The sequence below is a fragment of the Centropristis striata genome, chromosome 19, assembly GCF_030273125.1.
Source record: "Centropristis striata isolate RG_2023a ecotype Rhode Island chromosome 19, C.striata_1.0, whole genome shotgun sequence".
Lineage (NCBI taxonomy): Eukaryota > Metazoa > Chordata > Actinopteri > Perciformes > Serranidae > Centropristis > Centropristis striata.
The window spans coordinates 32,859,108-32,878,057 of record NC_081535.1 but is presented as its reverse complement, the minus strand read 5'-3'; the positions used below and the strand labels follow the sequence as shown (position 1 = coordinate 32,878,057).

Sequence of the window (18,950 nt, the reverse complement as noted above, 5' to 3'; positions counted from 1 at the left end):
GTTTTGAATGCAGGGATTAAGCTGCCAATAACATTATGACTTTAAATTAACGTCAGTCTGAGTGAAAGTCTAACGAAAGAAATGTGTTTCAGATTGTTTCTCTTATCATACTTTCCATTTTTATGTTGTTTCATACTGAAGACCTCTCTGTAGAAGCTGCCCTGCGTCTTTTTGTAACAGACGCAGCAGAACAAGTAACAGACGCAGTTGATAACATGAATGTTTGGTTTTTATTGGAGCGGAGAAGGCAGAGCAGTGAAAGAGGCAGCCATTACCTGCAGCACACCTCCTCCCTCTGCTCTGAGAGAACAAGTACTCTCAGCTGGAAACGGGGACACCCACGGGACTGTATGTTTAGCCTCATGACTAACAGGCACCTGCTTGATTGCCCTCTCAGGGAGAGAACACACTTTTTATTTGGAGTTTTTTTTTTTTTTAATGATAACCACCGTGCAGAGCCAAGACTGTTTATCTTTATGGATAATCAACATCAGTTTGCATTACATTTTAATTTGTTTTTTATTTCCCTTTTTACTAAAATTGTGTTCCCTTTTATTACATTTCTATTATGATTTTAATGTTTTATATTTGTAATTCCTTATTTCATGTTATCTAACCTTTTACAGCAGCTATTCTCAACCTTGGGGTCGGGACCCCAATTGGGGTCGCAAGATGATTTCTGGGGGTCGCCAAATCATTTTGGAAGTCAGCTCTGTCTCCATTGTGTTAAAGTGTTCATGTGTAAATGTGCTTTAGTTTAATGTAATAATTTTGTGTTTTTTTGTGTCTTTTTTGGTCATTTTGTGTCTCTTATAATTTTTTGGTCATTTTGTTTCTTTTTTGGTCATTTTGTGTCTTTTTTTTGGTCTATTTATGGTCAAATTGAGTCCCTTTTGGCCTAATTTTATGTCATTTTCTGGTCATTTTGTGTGTTTTTTTGGTCATTTTGTGTCTTTTTTTGATCATTTTGTGTCATTTTGTGGTCATTTTGTTTCTTTTTTGGGCATTTTGTGTCTTTTTTGGTCATTTTGTGTCTTTTTTTGGTCTATTTGTGGTTTTTTTGGTCTATTTATGGTCAAATTGAGTCCCTTTTTGCTTAATTTTATGTCATTTTCTGGTCATTTTCTGTCTTTTTTTGGTCATTTTCTGTCTTTTTTTTATAATTTTGTGTCATTTTGTGGTCAATTTGATTCTTTTTGGGGTAATTTTGTGTCTTTTCTGATAAATCCCAAAGTATCAAGTTGTTTCTTTCCAAGGAGTCTCTGGCTTGAAGCTGACTGTTACACACTCAGGAGGTCAGAATGGACCTTTAAATTTATAGCAAAGGACTTAGATTAAAAGTAACAATAAAATATAAAAAAAAAAATATATAAATGCACAGACAGAGAGATTTTTTAGTTGTTGTCTGCTTCATTATTTGTCCAAAATTCATCGTATCAACTGAGTTTGTATGATCTGAACTGTGAGATTCTGTTCAGTGAGACAACATGATGTTAAATTAGGGGTCGCGACTCAAAAAGGTTGAGAACTACTGATGTAGAGGAGCTGGTTCCACATAGGTGGTCTCCCAAAATGACACATCAGATGTTAGAGATGGAGAAGCTGCTGTGATTTTAACTGCAGCAGCTCAGAAAGAGTTTATATACACTGTAAAAAATATTTGTAGAAATTACAGTAAAACACTGTCAAATTGCATCAGGAATGGGGCGTAAAATTAAAAATTGTGTATCACCGTAGTGGACACTTTTAATTACCGTAAATCAAGGAATAGCACAATTTTTACTTTTACTGTCATGAACTGTAGGTAACGCACAGTTTTGCTGTAAAAATATAACATTTTCATGTAAAGTTAATGGAGATTTGCCATGATGTGTGAATGAATGACACAATTACCTTAAAAATAACGAGAATATTCAGTCTAAATTGGCTTTTGCTGATATTTAAATTTACAGTAGAAAACCCCCTCACTGTATTTTTTACGGTGAAGTTCTGGCAACCACAGCTGCCGGTAATTTACCGTAAATTTAACAGATTTTTTTTTTACAGTGTATAAGTATAAGTATATTCATATATCTAATAAAAAGTTGTGTATATTTCATAGAGTTGAACATTGAGATGATAAAGACAGAAACAATGCAGATGCTGATCAGTGATGTTTGGAGGTTTCTGTGCAGCGGTCATGGTGGCAGACACACAGTGATAGTAATCCTCAGTAATCCTCTGCTGGCTATATCTACAGATGAGAGTGCTGTTATTAAAGCCCCTTATGTCCCACCAAGGACCACCCACTGTGACATATCACCCACTCACTCACTCATCATCATATACAACATACATGTCGTCACTACGACACATTCTATCTGGTAAAACTGAAAAAATAAATAAAACTAATAATAAACAGAATGTATGAAAGTATGCAAAACTTTCTGTATGTGGACTGTATACACATTAACCCTTAATAGGACACTCATTGAAAAACTTGCAAATTCCAACCCTAGAGAATATTGGAGGATATTACATACAGCCAGAATGTGTAAAAAAAAACAAAACCATACGGACCCAGGGGAGGGGGGTAATATTTTGAGAAAAAAGTAAAAAATTTATGACAAAAAAACCCTCAAATTAACGGTAAAACAAATTACAAACTTGTGAAAAAAAATCTCAAATTTATGACCAAAAAATCTCAAATTTATGACCAAAGAAACTCAAATTAACCATAAAAAAGTTACAAATTTGTGAGAAAAAAATGTCAAATTAATGGTAAAAAAAAAAAAAAAAGTTACACGTTTGTGAATTTTTTTTTTCAAATTTGTGACCAAAAAATCTCAAATTAACGGTAAAACAAATTACAAACTTGTGAAAAAAAATCTAAAATTTATGACCAAAAAATCTAAAATTTATGATCAAAAATCTCAAATTAACCATAAAAAAGTTACACATTTGTGAGAAAAGAATGTCACTAAAATTAACGGTAAAAAAAAGTTACAAGTTGGTGAAAAAAAATTTCAAATTTGTGACCCAAAAATCTCAAATTAATGGTTAAAAAGTTGACGAGATTAAAGTGGCAAATCTACGAGATTCTGCGAGGAAAAAAAAAAAAGCTTTTCTCACTTTTTTTCTCATAAATCTGTGACTTTTTTTCTTGTAGATTTGACACTTCAATCTAGTAAATATGCAACTTTTTTTTTCATTTTTTAACTCAAGTGACCATTATCCACACTCACCACTTGATGTTATTCTATTTTATTTCAGTTTAAATTGAACACTTATTGTAGCTAATTTACTTTAAAGCTGAGCTTATTTATATATTTTTAAATTAACCCTCTGAACCCATCAAGCTGTTTCAGGGTGTTTCTGCTCTTTTTACATGTTACTCACTATGTCCTTGTATTTCCCTGCACTATATAAAATCTATATAAATGTATAAGTCCTGCAGCTCTGTGGAATCAGCACAATCATAGCTAGAAGTGGGAACAACTCAAACATGTCTTTATGCAGATTAACACAGTTATAATGACTGAAATCTTTAAAAAAAGAAAAAACCCAGGTTGAATTTTTAGTGCTCACAAGTGTCAGAAAAGATGGAAAAATACTGTTTATTCCATATATTGTACATATTGAAGTATTATCATGTTTCCAGCCTCTCCTGTCCTCTCCTCTCAGCTCTGTGTAAACAGATTTTCCAGTGAATATTTGTCACGTGACCGTTGGTCTCAGCAGAATCAATCACAGCTTCACAGAGCAGAATTTAATGTTTTCAACAGGATGTATGTGCATTTATTTTGCTTTTTTTACTGTCTTTTATAATGCCTAACCAGGAACTTTTTGCCCCAACCGTAGAGGAGTAGTTTTGTTGCCTAATCTTAACCAAACTGCAGCCTTTTCTGGTGCCACACCTGACGAAACTGAAAGTGAAATGTAATGAAACAGCAACCTGCCATTGCAAAAGCTGATAACAACCTACTGCACCTACTAGAACAGAGGTGTCAAACTCTGGCCCGTGGGCCAAATTTGGCCTGCAGTATAAGAGGAAATACCAAATGACAACCAGAGCTGGCCCACCGGTATTATACAGCGCAAATAATACTACAAATCCCTGAATGCTCTGCTGGTGTTTTGGCTTGAACACAGTAGATCAGTGTGGAGCAAACTGAGCAACAATTAAAGTTGTCTTTATGCACTTTTTCTTGCTAGTCCAAGGCTTGAATGGCTGCACATTCATTGAAGGATATTATTATTAGTCATTTGGTTTATTATTGTTATTTTATTCTTACATTTATTTTTAGCCTGTGGAAAAAGATTACTGTTAAATTTAAATTTAAAGAAGGCCGCATATAAAATAAAGGGACATACGATTTTGATATTTGATTTTGCATGTTTGCAATATTAAGTTATATCAAGCTTTGCTTGTTCCATTTCGTTTGAACTTGTTTAGGTCAATTTTTTCAATAAATATCAATGTTGGCCCGCGACTTTGTCCAAGTTTTAAATTTTGGCCCACTGTGTATTTGAGTTTGACACCCCTGTACTAGAAGGTAGAGTTGGCTCATACTTGCTCATACATATGGGATGATAAATGCTGATGAAGGCCCATTTTAAAGGACTGACTTTTTTTTAAAAATATAATTCAAATTTTTTATTATCTTTTCATTTTTACAACATACAAACGAACATCAAACAAACCAGACATGATGGAGGTCATAAAAAAATAAAATAATAATAATAATAATAATAATAATAATAATAATAATAATAATAAATACAAATAAAAATAAAAATAGAAAAAATACAATAATAATAGTAAATAAATAAAATACAAAATCTGAAAATAAATTAACTAAAAACAAGACAGGCCAGTGAGCAGGCAAGGCAGGCAAATCAACAAATCTGCCTACCAAAACTATCCCATTTTTCTTTTATCATATCATTTTCACAATTTAATCTCCCCAACATCTTCTTTAAAAGACTGACTTTAACTTGTCATGGAGAACTCCTACATGGTGGTTTTGGTACTTTTACTTTAGTTAAAGATCAGCTGCAGCTCTGTGGTTGTGCAGATGGTGATGCTGTATAAACTGAGCAGTAGTTTGCTGCAGTAGTCTGGCTGTGATGCAACTCGTCCTTGCCCTCTCCTTTAACCTGGCAGGGATTGTTTCTGTGGCTGCAGCTCCACTCATGATATTAAGCTGCAATGAGACTCTTTGGTCTGTTTGCCTGTGGACATCAGACGTGGTCTCTAAAGCTCTGGACCTGATCAGACGCGACAGGATGAGGTTAATCTACCTCAGTGCTTAATGAGTTTCCCTCAACAACACTTTATCTTTCTGCATGTTTACCTACAAAACACTCAATTACATCCAGCTAATGTATATCTACAGGAACTGCACAGACAGTATTCTTTTGGAGTGTGGAAACACATTTACTATTCAATTAGATGGTGCATCATTTAAATAACTGAATTATTAAGCATACAAGCTTCTTGAATGTGAAGATTTGCTGCTTTTCTCTGTTTTGGGGTTTTAATGTCGGACACATCAAGCTGTACGACAAAGTTATCTTAGGCTATGAGATGTGTGATGTTCAAATTAAAGAAAAACATTATATATATATATATATATATATATATATATATATATATATATATATATATATATATATATATATATATACACTACCGGTCAAATGAACAGCTTGAAAGGGTACAAAGGTAAGTGGTGAACTCCCAGAGCTAAATAAAAAAAGGTAAGCTTAACCAAAACTGAAAAATAATGTACATTTCAGAATTATACAAGTAGGCCTTTTTTCAGGGAACAAGTTATGGGTTAACAACTTAACTCTATGGAGTCTTGGGCTATTTTGTCCATTTTTTAATTCTTTTCGTGTCTTTGATAGTCATTTTGTGTCTTATTTTGGTCATTTTGTGTCTTTTTTTTAGTCATTCTGTGTCTTTTGGTGTCTTTTTAGTCATTTTGTGTCTTTTTTTAGTCCTTTAGTTCAACATAAAATGTGATTTTTAATCATTTTTTTATTTTCAAAACACTATCATGCTCAATAAAGAATTTTAAATGTTGCAAATGTGCATTAATTTCAGAGTACACTGAGACATTAAACTGCATCATTTTCATTTAAATTCTGGAAAAGTTGGTGTGTTCTAAAACTTTTGACCAGTAGTGTTTATATATATAATATATATATGTGATATCTATATATAAATCTTCATTTGTTAAGTAACTGAAGCTGTCAGACAGATGTAGAACTAGAGGGTGGCATTAAAAAAGAGACTGTTAAAGTAAAAGTACCTGTAGTTTGTAGTGTGTACTCGAGTGGATGTACTCAGTTACTCTGAGCTGTGTGATCAGGTCAGATAGTGGGTTAGACTTCATCACAGTGAACTGATACTAAGCTGCCTAACAGATTAGACTGACATCGTCCCTGTGGCACATTGTGTCTTTTGATGGTGTGATACATGGTCTGTTATCTGTTACATGATGTTCACAAGTTTTGGTGACCCTGAATGCAGCCGAACCCCCCACGTGACCCCCACGTGACCCCAACCTGACCCCCACCTGACCCCCAGAGACTGAAGGGAGGAGGAGGTGACCGTCAGTCACTCAGGGTTTAATATCTTAATCAACCTCCGAGTCGTATGCTCAGAGAGGAGAATGGAAGCAAACACTCTGAGGCAGCTTAGCTCCAAAACACACACACACACACACACACACACACACACACACACACACACATATAACATCTGTCTCCATGCATACACACACACACACACACAGTCTCTGTGCAAACATCTGTTTGTGCGTTCAGGCTGAATGACAGTTTAAAAACAAACTTGTCTTCTGAAGCATATCAGCAGTTTACAGAAATAGAAACTTCTGCTTTTGTCCACCTTTCAAGTGTGTGTGTGTGTGTGTGTGTGTGTGTGTGTGTGTGTGTGAAAGAGAAAGACTCAAACATGTTTATTTATGATATTTATGGGCGGGTGACTGCGTATGACTCTAAAAACATCATTATACCCCTGGCACAATTATTAATTTTTTTCCTTTTCCCCCTCTCTAATAATTCTGATTATAATAAAACAAAAAAAGTATTTAATAAATAAATGCCAACATTAACATATAAAATCTATTCAAAATAGGTTTATACTTATTTGTTTAATATTACGTTCTCCCTTATTTTATTGTATTTGGTTTTGTTGTTTATTTATTTTAAGGTATATTTAACTAGGTAACTTATAATCATTTGTTTTTATCTCATCAAGCTAAGGCCTATAAACAGTTATAATATTGTGATTAATGTGAATGTTATTTTTTTAACTAGGCTATTATTCCTTTACTTATTTACTAACATAAATATATAAATATGAATCTGTTTATTTCATTAAGCTCAGGCCTATACATTCTGATGTTATAATTAAGGTGAATAATTAAAAACAAAAGCAAATTAAACAGCAAATTAACATTATATGCTCGACACATCACCACATAATTGTTTATGATCACGCAAAGTTATTGTTTACAAGTTCCACAGACTGTATTAATGTATATTAAATGATTTTGCAAATTAACATTTGTCTGTTTATGAAATTTACCCAGCAGGATTATAAAATTCAATGAATTAACTTTGTTTTCATAATAAACAATAACACAAATTCTCGTGGTCCACTTCACGCGCTCTTACGCACCCGAGGGGCGTTCCTGGACCTCGCGCGCTGCAGCGAGGCGCAGCGGCAGGCGGCAGCGCGCGGCAGGCTGCAGGCTGCAGCGACCTGTCTCTTTAAGTTGGTGTCAAAGCCGATTAGCGCTGATCTCCGTCGTGATTCTGTTTTCACCGTCTGTTCCCTCGATCTATTTCTGTCCGCGCGCTGCTGCCGCTGCGGGACTTTAAGCTTTCTCCTCTTCGTTTGTTTGATCTGGAGAGAAACGAGCGCTCGGGAACTCCTCAGCAAAAGTTTTGCAGCATGGGGGCGTCGTGAGGTGTCTCCTGCTGCTGTGCTCGGTGGGGAAGCCGACATTAGAGCTCCGGTGTGGCTGAGGGACGCGCGCTGCGCCGCGGACTCTCCAACTTCTCCGACCATGTAAGCCTGGATTACCTTTCTGCTACCGGAGCCATGAACCGCTTCCTCTCTGCCGGAAGACGTGATGTGATGCCTCGCGTCACGGTTTGAAGTTGGCTCCAGAATAAATAAAAACTTAAAAAAATGCAAAAGGGCGTCCGCTACAACGAGGGCCACGCGCTGTATCTCTCCGTGGTCGCGCGTAAAGAGGGCTCCAAGCGCGGCTTCCTGAGCAAGAAGACCACGGAGAACAGCCGCTGGACGGAGAAGTACTTCGCGCTCTACCAGAACGTGCTCTTCTACTTTGAAAACGACCAGAGCGCGAGGCCCTCCGGGATTTACCTGCTGGAGGGGTGCACGTGTGAGCGGGCACCTGCACCCAAAGTATCCGGCATCAGCAAGGAGCCCATGGAGAAACAGCAGGTGAGTCCCGCTGCAGGGACCGGGAGAGTCCCAGGTAGACCAGTTAGGGCTTCAAGGAGGGAGGCGGCTGGTTAATTGTTTGTTTATTTGTTTAATTTATTATTTTTTATGACCTGTAGCGCTTTATTTTAGTATTTGTTTATTTATTTACTTGCAATAATTTGTCAGTCAGTTTTTACTCCACATGTATGTTTCATTCTTCTTCAGCACAAACTCAAGTCTGACTTCTAATTTTGTGCAAAAGCTGTGTTATAAATCAGTTAATCAGTTTATCATAAAATGTTGCAAGAACCCAAAATACAAGAAAAACGTTTAAACCAATATTTCGTGATCATTCAAAATTCCATTATAGATCATTTAAAAGATGTAAAAATAAATGTATTTCACTCTAATAGTGAAATGTAAGAAATTAAGCTATTATACAGGCAGTTTACTGACCCTTTTTAGGACTTTTTTATTTTTTGCAAATCACTGAAAATATGAATAACTAAAAACATTTTATGGTCTTCAGAGTTTTCATACCTCTGGAGTTTTATTTTGCATTTATCTATTTTATTTTTCGATGCCTAATTTCTGTCAGTCAGTCTTTACATGTATGTATCATTCTTCTTCAGCACAAACTCAACTGAAAGTCTGACTTTTAATTCTGTGCAAATCCTGTGTTATAAATGACAAATCACTTCATCAGTTTATAAAGTTCCCAGGAACCCAGATTGTGAGAAAAATGACACAGGCACCTATAAAAATGTACACATATTTAATGTCATTGAAAAATATTTTTATAGAACAGTTTAAAGAGGTAAAAACTTCTCATTTCTCTTTTTTTAGTCAGTTTAATAAAGTCAGAAGCTGCCTGGAACCCAAAATACAAGAAAAATGACACAGGCGCCTCTAAAAATGTATAAATCTTTAATGATAATCAGTGACTGTTATATGTTGTTATAGAACAGTTCAAGGTTGTATAAAATAGATATCTCACTCTTATAGCAGAAAAAATAAGAAATTAAGCTATTATGCAATCAGATGTGAGCCATTTTTGTCCTTTTTATTTTTGTAAATCACTGAAAATATGAATAACTCAGTTTAAAACACTTTTTACGGTCTACAGACTTTTTCATACCTCTGGGTTTTTATTTCTGTGCATTCATTTATTAATTTCTGTCTTAGTTTCACCTTTAAAACAGTCTTTTCTCCACCTGCATGGTACCTTTCTTTTCAGCACAGACTCGGCTAGAGGTCTGACTTCTTATTTTTTGTCAATTTAATTAAGTAGGAAGCTGCCAGGAACACAAAATACAAGAAAAATGAAACAGGCACAGATAATATTGTGCAAATATATAGCGATAATCATTCAAAAATATTCTTATACAACAGTCAAAGGTTGTATTAAATATTGTTCCACTATTGCTGCAGATAAATGTAAACAACAATAATAGTTTGACATCATAAATCGTTGACAATCCTCAATATTTTAGTTTAAAAACATATGGTCAGTCTTTATTACCTCTGGGTTTTATTACCTACTTTTTCTGTGCATTAAAGTCTGTCTTTTTTTATTATTTTTTTTAATATATATTTTTATTGGAATTAGCATTCATAAGCATCAGTACAAGACATAACTTATTCCACAGCTGTTTTCCACATTTTTGTTTTTTAAAAGAAAAAATAGAGAAAAATAAATAGAGAAAAATAAATACAAAACAAAACAAAACACATAGTATTATAATAATATATAATAATATATAGAGAGGCAAAAAAGCAGAGAAACAGAAACATTAACAATTATGCTAATAATACCAATACATAAATAAACACAGGATGCCAAGTATGCTCATTAAAAACATAAAAAAAGATTTAAAAAAACACCTTAATAAAATAAATGAAAATTGGATGCATCAGATCTACTAAAGTCTGTCTTTTTAAACTATACTCAACATGCATGGTATAAAGTCAGATATAAGTTAGCCTTCTCATTTTTAAAAATGTAATAAAGTATGAAGCTGCCAGGATCCCAAAATACATGAAAAATGACCTATGTGCCTATACAAATGTAGAAATCTTTAGTCATAATGACTCAAAATATATTTATACAACAGTTCAAGGATGAAGAAAAAGTTATTATCACATTTTTTTTTTACTAGTAAAGCAGAAAAATATAAGAAATTAAACCGTGATACAGTCAGTTTAAATGTTTTTGTACCTTTTTATTTATTGTTTTATAAATCACTGAAAGTATGAATATTTGGCAGTTTAAAAATATTTCTTTTATTTTTATTTTTATAGTTTTCATACATCTGGGGCTTTATTTCTGTGCATCAGTTTCTGTCTTAGTTTCACCTTTTAAGTCTGACTTGCATTTTTTTTTAATTAGTAGTAAGTATGAAGCAGCCAGGAGCTCAAAATACAAGAAAAATGACACCAGCACCCATAAAAATGCACAAATCTTCAGTGATAATCACTCTGAATATTATAAGAGAAACATTGAAGGTTGGAAAAAAAAATTCATGATTAAAATACATAAACACAGCAGTAAAATGTGAGAAAAGAAAATATAATACAGTCTGTTTACATGTAAAGTGACTTTGTAAATCACTGAAAATATGAATAATTCCCAGTTTTAAAAGGTTTACACTCTTCATACATAAACGAGATGTTTCTGTGTGAAAGTCTCACATCAGCAGCTGGTCTCTACTTATAAATAAACTCATGTTACTATAAATAAAAATAACAGATGTACAGGGGGAACTCCAGAGAATTAAACAGCGAGTATTTTGATTATTTGTTAGTCATTGTGCTGCTTTTATTTTGTCTTTATGAATTGTATATCTTTGACCCTATAGGCTATTTGTCAGAAGAAACAAAACATTTGAAAATGACCCCTCAGGCTATGTTTTTTCTGACACTTTATAGACAATAAATTAAAAGATTAATGGGGGAAATAATCAGTAGATGAATAAATAATCAAATGATCAGTCAATTAATTTATAGAGAGATAGAAAGTTACCCTGCAACTTCTCACGTCTGTCAGTTTAAAATAAAATTTGCCAAACATTCTCAGTTTTTAGCTTCTCCGGTGTGAAAATCTGATGCTTTTATTTCTCATATATAATAGTAAAGTAAATGGTTTCAGTAAAATGTAAAACTCTTTTGCAAAAGTCTAAAACCTGGAAGAAGAGGCTTTTAGACATAGACATTTTTACTCTACAATAACCTAAAATATTACAAAAAGAGATGCCATTTAAGAAAGTTATCTGAAATACAACACTCATCCGGCGCCTACATTACCCACAATGCAATTTAACCACATCAGAGATAAGTGAGCGATGTCTCATAAACTTTCTTCTTTTTCTCTCCACAATCTCTCCGCAGTATGTCTTCATATACAGTACTCATTTCTCTTCTTCACATTAAATTTGATGTTGTTAAGCGATAAACGACCAAAATTGTCACCTGTTTATAAGTAGATTTGGCTTCTTGTATTACCTAGATTTTAAGCAGTTTCAAGCGTAAAATTCAAGTGTTTTCAGGGATTACCAGCACCAATAGGAACCTGAAATGACAGAGGAAGGGCCTCTTTAGAGTGGCAGGTTTTATTAGTAAATGTGAAGTCCTTCCTCCCTCTTCAGGAAACCTAAATACAGTTTTAAAATAATGTTTTGCAGATAGATTCTGAACTGTAAAATGTCTTTATAGAGAACAAAGAGCCTGATGCTATTGATGATTTAATTACAGACAGAATTAGCTCTTAAAGCTAATTAAAAAATAACCCATATTCCTGTTTTTGCTGCTGCAGGTTTGCAGATGTTTCATCCCATCAGAGGTTGTTTTATAAACTATAAAAGCTCATTTTCTCCTCCACATTTACTTTTTACAAGCTGGATTATTATTGCCTGTTGCTCCACATTTATAGCCTTATTTAAAAGACAAAAGTATAAACACTTTACATGTTTACAAGTTTAGCCTGAATCTCATTTCATTCTCTTTCATTTTAGCCGTTTTTATTGCAAAGTTTGGGAATGTATGGACATTTTTAGATGTGCTGAAAAAGGGTTTTGTCATCTATAACTGCAATGTTTTGTAAATTTTCATGCAAAAATGTTGGTTTCAGCCTTTTTAATGTGGGCATTTCCTGTTTTTCTCTGTTTTATATCATATTAAACTGAGTATTTGGGGGGAAAACAAGACATTTAATCATACCACCCTGGAATTTGGGCTATAAAATGTCAGAAAAATGTTGGGAAATGTCCATCCCAGTTTGCGATTAAGTATAAATCAATTTATCAAGAAAATAATCTGCAGATTTCACTAATCTCAGGACGTTGATTAGCCTATAATTAAAAATCAATCTCTAGATTTTATGAATCGATATCTGTAATTCAAAGCAGCAACTTGTCTCTCATGTTGTCGTATATGTTAATGTTTTAATGGTTGACTTTGTTTGCTGACCTTTAAAGTACACTTTGCTGATACTGCAGAATGAAGCTGCTTGTTAAGGATGTTTGTCAAACAGCTCACCTGTGAATCCTGTTGTCAGACTGACAGGAAGCAGGATGCAGAGCAGAACAAACATCCGTCATCTTTAACACCTTCAAGTTCCACCATATTTTTATAAAGAATACATTTTTACCATTTTTTAAAACTAGAGAATTGATAAAAATGCTCCAATCCCTCCAGAATCCCACATTCAGACACCAAGACTTTGAGGAACACCAGAGAAAAATCCATGCTGTTATTCAGATTAGCAGATTTCTGTATTTTTCAGCAATTGTATGCCAAGCATGTGTTTATTGTTTATTGTTTATTGTTAAAAAGATCCCCATTAGCTGTCACCAAAAGTGGGACGAGCTAGTCTTCCTGGGGTCCACAAGACAAAACAAAAATCACTTAACAATTAAACTTTGTAGACATTATTATATACGTCATCAGAAATAATTCCGAATAAGTTATTACATTCATATCTATTACATTAATTCTCACATTCATACAGAAAATATGTTAATTCACTACTCACAAATTTAAATAGTGCATTCTCAAGTAATAATTAAAAGATACTTTACTATTCAGTTCACGTATATTCAGTGGGCAATTATTCCAATAACTGATAGCACGATAAATAACTGTTCTCGTTAAGCTGCCTTTTTTGGTCAATTTGTGCCTTTTCTGGTCATTTTGTGTCTTTTTTGGTCATTTTTTGTCTTTTTTTTGGTCATTTTGTGTCTTTATTATCATTTTGTGGTCAATTTGTGCCTTTTTTGGTCATTTTGTGTCTTTTTTTGGTCATTTTGTGTCTTTTTTGGTCATTTTGTGTCTTTTTTTATAATTGTGTGGTCAATTTGTGCCTTTTGGTCATTTTGTGTCTTTTTTGGTCATTTTGTGTCTTTTTTGGTCATTTTGTCAACAATTAAACATTGTAGACATTATTATATACGTCATCAGAAATCATTCCGAATAAGTTATTACATTCATATCTGTTACATTAATTCTCACATTCATACAGTAAATATGTTAATTCACTACTCACAAATTTAAATAGTGGATTCTCAAGTAATAATTAAAAGATACTTTACTATTCAGTTCACGTATATTCAGTGGGCAATTATTCCAATAACTGATAGCACGATAAATAACTGTTCTCTTTAAGGCATTTGATTTTGCACATGGTGACATCATCTGACCACCATTAGCTGACCTGGTCACATAAGAATGAACCTGATCACATCTGACAATTTGGTTATATAAGAAAACAGGTTGAAAAGAATAGACAGTGTTTCTAAAAAAAATGTTGTTGTATTGCACGCCAACCTGTACTCTACCATTAACCAGGAAAGTTGACGGTGCATACTGATAGTGTTTGTTCTTATGGAACAATGTAAAACCAACCTGTGTGTTTGGTTGCCTGCTGAAAAACCCATTATTGTCTATATAGTGTCTCAGCCATCCATCCTCTGAATGCTCCAGGTCTCTAGTTTGTGGTTGTAAAGTTTCATGAGGCTGTGATTATCCCAGAGGTCACAGCAGATCATTTTATATAATATATATTATAAGTTTCACTGACTAACATCATCACACTTGAAGAAAATTGGGCTCATTGAAACCATATGAGTCTCTGCTTTCCAGTCATACCTGATTTATGCAGCACACAGACTGATAAGGGACCCCAGTATGCAGAAATATTCACATTACAGTACAAAAAAACATATTTTACTACATGCAAAACATGCATGGTTCTTGCAACAGTAAACTGGATCATCATAAAGTGGGCATGTCTGTTAAGAGGAGGCTTATGGGTACCAAGGTTATAATAGTTTTGGGTTTTTCATTAGTTTTAGTTTTAATTTTGTTGTGAATTCTTGTTTTCAAATTCAGTTAGTTTTAGTTTAGTTTTTAGTTTTTGAAAATGCTGAGTTTTAGTTTAATTTGTATTAGTTTTAATGTTAGTTTGAGGTTTTTTTGCGTGATTCAAAGAGGTCATGATAAATGTTTTATGTTTATTTCCTTTGGTTTATCCATCTCAGCCCCAATAAGGTTATTAACTCTTACAGTTCTGGGTGTTTTGAATTTTGGTTCTAGTGTAGACATCCCAGTCTCAGTAAACATATTCACCATGTGTTGCATGTTCAAATAGAAACACTGAATTATGAATGAAAAAAGTTGACAAAAACGAAAACTAAGGACATCTTCACTATAATTTAAGTTAGTTTTGTAACCACACGATACAGTTTCAGTTAGTTGTCGTTTTTTTAAAAACTCTCGTTTTTATTTTTATTTCAGTTAACGAAAATGTTTTTTCAATTCTAGTTTTCGTTATTTTGTTAGTTTTCGTTAACTATAATAACCTTGATGGGTACCCATAGAACCTATTTTCATTAAAATATCTTGAGGTCAGAGGTCAGACCTTAAGGTCACCTTTTGAAAATGGCTGTCCGTTTTTCCTTTGCTAAAATGTAGCCTAACTTTGAGAGTTATTCATGCCCCTTCCCGACAAGACATCATGACATGTTTTAAGTTGGCTTTGTCAGTTTCTTTGCAGGATTTTAGAAAAACTATTCACTTGATTTTTCATAAAACTTGGTGTAAGGGTGCTGCATGGACCGGGGAAGAACCCTTTACATTTTGAATACACAAATTACATTTTCAGTTTTGTTAACATTGCGAGACAAGGTGTTTGTGCTGCATTCATGTGGTGTTGGAAATAATCCGAAAAAATGAGTTCCCGACATATGAACGCCCCCCAAATTTAAAATTGTTGACTCAAAGATGAATTATTTGAACTATCATATGTCACAAAATAATGAAAACTGCCGAACAGAAACACCAAACACAGAGAGAAAAACTGCAAATGATCACATTTGAGAATCTGGAGGCACCAAAACTAGTTTCCATTGGTGAATGACTAAAACTTTAATGGTCAACAGTTATGGCAATATATTTTCTGCTTTATTACATGCATATCTTGGAATACTGTCATCAGGACAGTAGTTATTTTGTTGGGGGGGAGGAGGATAAACTCTGGTTTTGCAGATCTAATACTTCTTTGAAATGATTAAGATAAAGTAGAATACAGACAGAAACGGGAACGCAGATGTTTCTGTTTGATTCAGATACTGTTTGGAGATCATCTCTTCTTTACTACCAAACTGTCTCTCTCTCTCTCTCTCTCTTCTCTCTCTCTCTCTCTCTCTCTCTGTCTCGTAGTGTTTGTGCTAAAGCTAAAGACAGTGAAAGAGGAGAGTTAATCTGCAGTGTGACAGCTTGGCATTAGGTCTGCGGGGGGGAAAGTCTGTCTGCCTGCTCCTGTTGACTCCTGACTGCTGAGAGAGCCAGAGGGACACCAGAGTGGACAGTCCAGGCGAGCTGCTGCCAACACAGAAGTCAATAAGATGTTATAAGATGCAGATGAGGGCGGGGTAATGTTAGAAAAGTTCAACACAGAGGTGTCTGAAGAGGAAAGTGTAAGCTGGCATATGCAGACTCATGCAACAGGATGTACTTTTTTTAAGGGCAGCTACAGTACGTACTTCAAGTAAAAAGTATTTGGAACGTAGCTAAACTTTTAACCCAAGTTCACCATCTTTATTTATTCTAGTTTGGCATTTTTACACAAAGTACATTTGAGTGTGAGAGGAACGTCTCGTCTGGGAACCATGCAGAGAAATCTGAGCACTCATGTTCTCTCAGGTTTGGTCAATCACAACTGTTTATCTAGTATGAGTGTGTTTCTGAAAATAGTTGTATTTCCATCAACTAATTTCATAAGAAAAGCTTGATGGAAACACCACAAAAACATAAAAGGTTTATACTTGCTTTTGTGGTTTTTAAAAAATGCGTTGATTAGGAGATGGAATAACTTTTTCTGAATAAGTTCCGAAATATTAAACATTTCATTCACATAACTGATCAGCTGTTTCCTCTGACATGAAAGAACAATTTGCCCAGTTGAATCTATTTCAGGATGGCCAAAGTTGTCCGATCAGCAACCTCTTTTTGTTGTTATTTTCTCGAGCAAAAATACATTTACAAAAATTACTCTGGCTTCCTCTCACAGTCCAAAAACATGCACATATGTTTGATTGGTGACTCTAAATTGCCCGTAGGAGTGAATGAGAGCGTGACTTGCTGTCCAATTCAATGTCAAAATTCAATTCATCCAGTATCAAAAAAGATGCAGATTTATGCAGAAAAGTTTAAACAATTTGTAAATTTAAAATAGCAGCAGTGACAATGGAGTTATGCAGTTATTTTTCCCACAATTATGTATTTATTTTAATCAATTAAGGGAAATAAGAATACAATTCATAACCCATTAATGTAGCATGAAGAGATGCAGCTATCTTGGTGGGGAATCTTGTTACTTTGTGTCAGAAGAAGCTTGTCTAACATCTGGACCCGGTCAGTCCGGTTTGATCTAGTGCTGCTGAAAGTCTCTGCAGGGTTAAACTGAATCAGGTTTCTAATGGAGCAACATTAAAGTGAAATAAAACATCAGAGAGCATCAAAGCTCTCCTGTACGATTGATAACTGAGCTCATTTGATGTCCACTCTCTTCACAAACACACCATGAATTATTCAGCCTGCTGTATCTGTGGCTGCTCATAAAATCCCTGTTCATTATAACGTGACTGTGATCAGTTCATTGATCTCAACCTGCTAAATGTCTTCTGCAGCACAAGTGAACAGCTCAGCCTCTTAAAGTTGCTCTGATCGTTTTATTTCAACCTTAAACCTCAGCACACGTTTACTCTTTAACTGTGAGTGACAGGGTTTGTTCGTTATGAATGCAAATGGTGATGAAACTGACCTCTAACAGTGAAGTGTAACCATTACCTAATACTTATTGCTTAATATTGCACCTTCTGTGAGACATGTATCCTTACTTAAAAATGTAAGGATACATGTGTGACTATGTCCAGTTGAGGAATAAGGTGTTATATGCAAGATAGATAGATATGTGGAAATATGACTAAATGGAACAGCATATAAAACATGTCACCATATAAATGAAGGTACAAAAGAAAAAAATTATATATATATATATATATCTTTATGGTACAAAAGAAAACACTTAACCCTTTATCAAGCAAAGAACTATATTTGGTAACTTTAGGTAATATTTGGAGAAAAAAGTAGCAAATTTACTAGAAAAAAGTGGGAAAAAAGCAACTTTTTTTCTCCCAGATTCACCACTTTAACCCTTAATAGGACACTCATTGAAATACTTGCAAATTCCAAATTTCAACCCTAGAGAATATTGGAGGATATTACATACAGCCAGAATGTGTAAAACATTTTTTTTTTAAAAACATACGAAAATAATATTTTGAGAAAAAAATGCCTAGATTTATGAGATTTAAAGTGGTGAATCTGGGAGAAAAAAAGTTGCTTTTTCCCCACTTTAAATCTCTTAAATCTGCAACTTTTTTTCTTGTAGATTTGCCACTTTAATCTAGTAAATTTGCAACTTTTTTCTCGAAATATTACCTGAAGTTACCATATATATATATATATATATATTTATATATATCATATATTTGATGGGAAATAGCAAGCTACCTACAATTATTGCCCAGTATATTACCTTTTTAATGGAAAAACAGTATGTTACTGTCACAATTTGGCTGTTTTCTTACAGCAATCTGTTACAGTGTAGCGGAGGAAGAAATACTCAGATTGTTTACTCAAGTAAACGTACATAAACATTACCAGCAAAATGTATTTAAAGTATTAAAAGTAAAGTAAGCATTGCTCAAGATAATTTGCACACAGAAATTATTATCGCGTACAAGATATAACATATTTTTACGGACTTCAGGAGCTTCTTTTGCGGCAGTTTAAGCTTTATCATTGTTGGACTTGAGACTTGGACTTTTTATGGCAGATTTTATTTGTAGAGCTCCAGAGAGGAGACAATTCTCTGTTCACAGTGTGATATTAATATATGTTGGATGAATATAGTTCGTGTCTG

At 34.0% G+C, this 18,950-nt stretch overlaps 1 protein-coding gene across 1 annotated transcript in view; it reads left to right on the top strand.

The window, feature by feature from the left end:
- The first annotated feature begins 7,760 nt into the window (after positions 1–7,760).
- rasgrf2a (Ras protein-specific guanine nucleotide-releasing factor 2a) overlaps positions 7,761–18,950 on the top strand; it is a 54,701-nt gene continuing 43,511 nt past the window's right edge. The window contains exon 1 of the mRNA XM_059358515.1: positions 7,761–8,488. Coding sequence (XP_059214498.1) covers positions 8,210–8,488 — 279 coding nt within the window. The 5' untranslated portion in view covers positions 7,761–8,209. The remainder of the gene's footprint in view (positions 8,489–18,950) is intronic.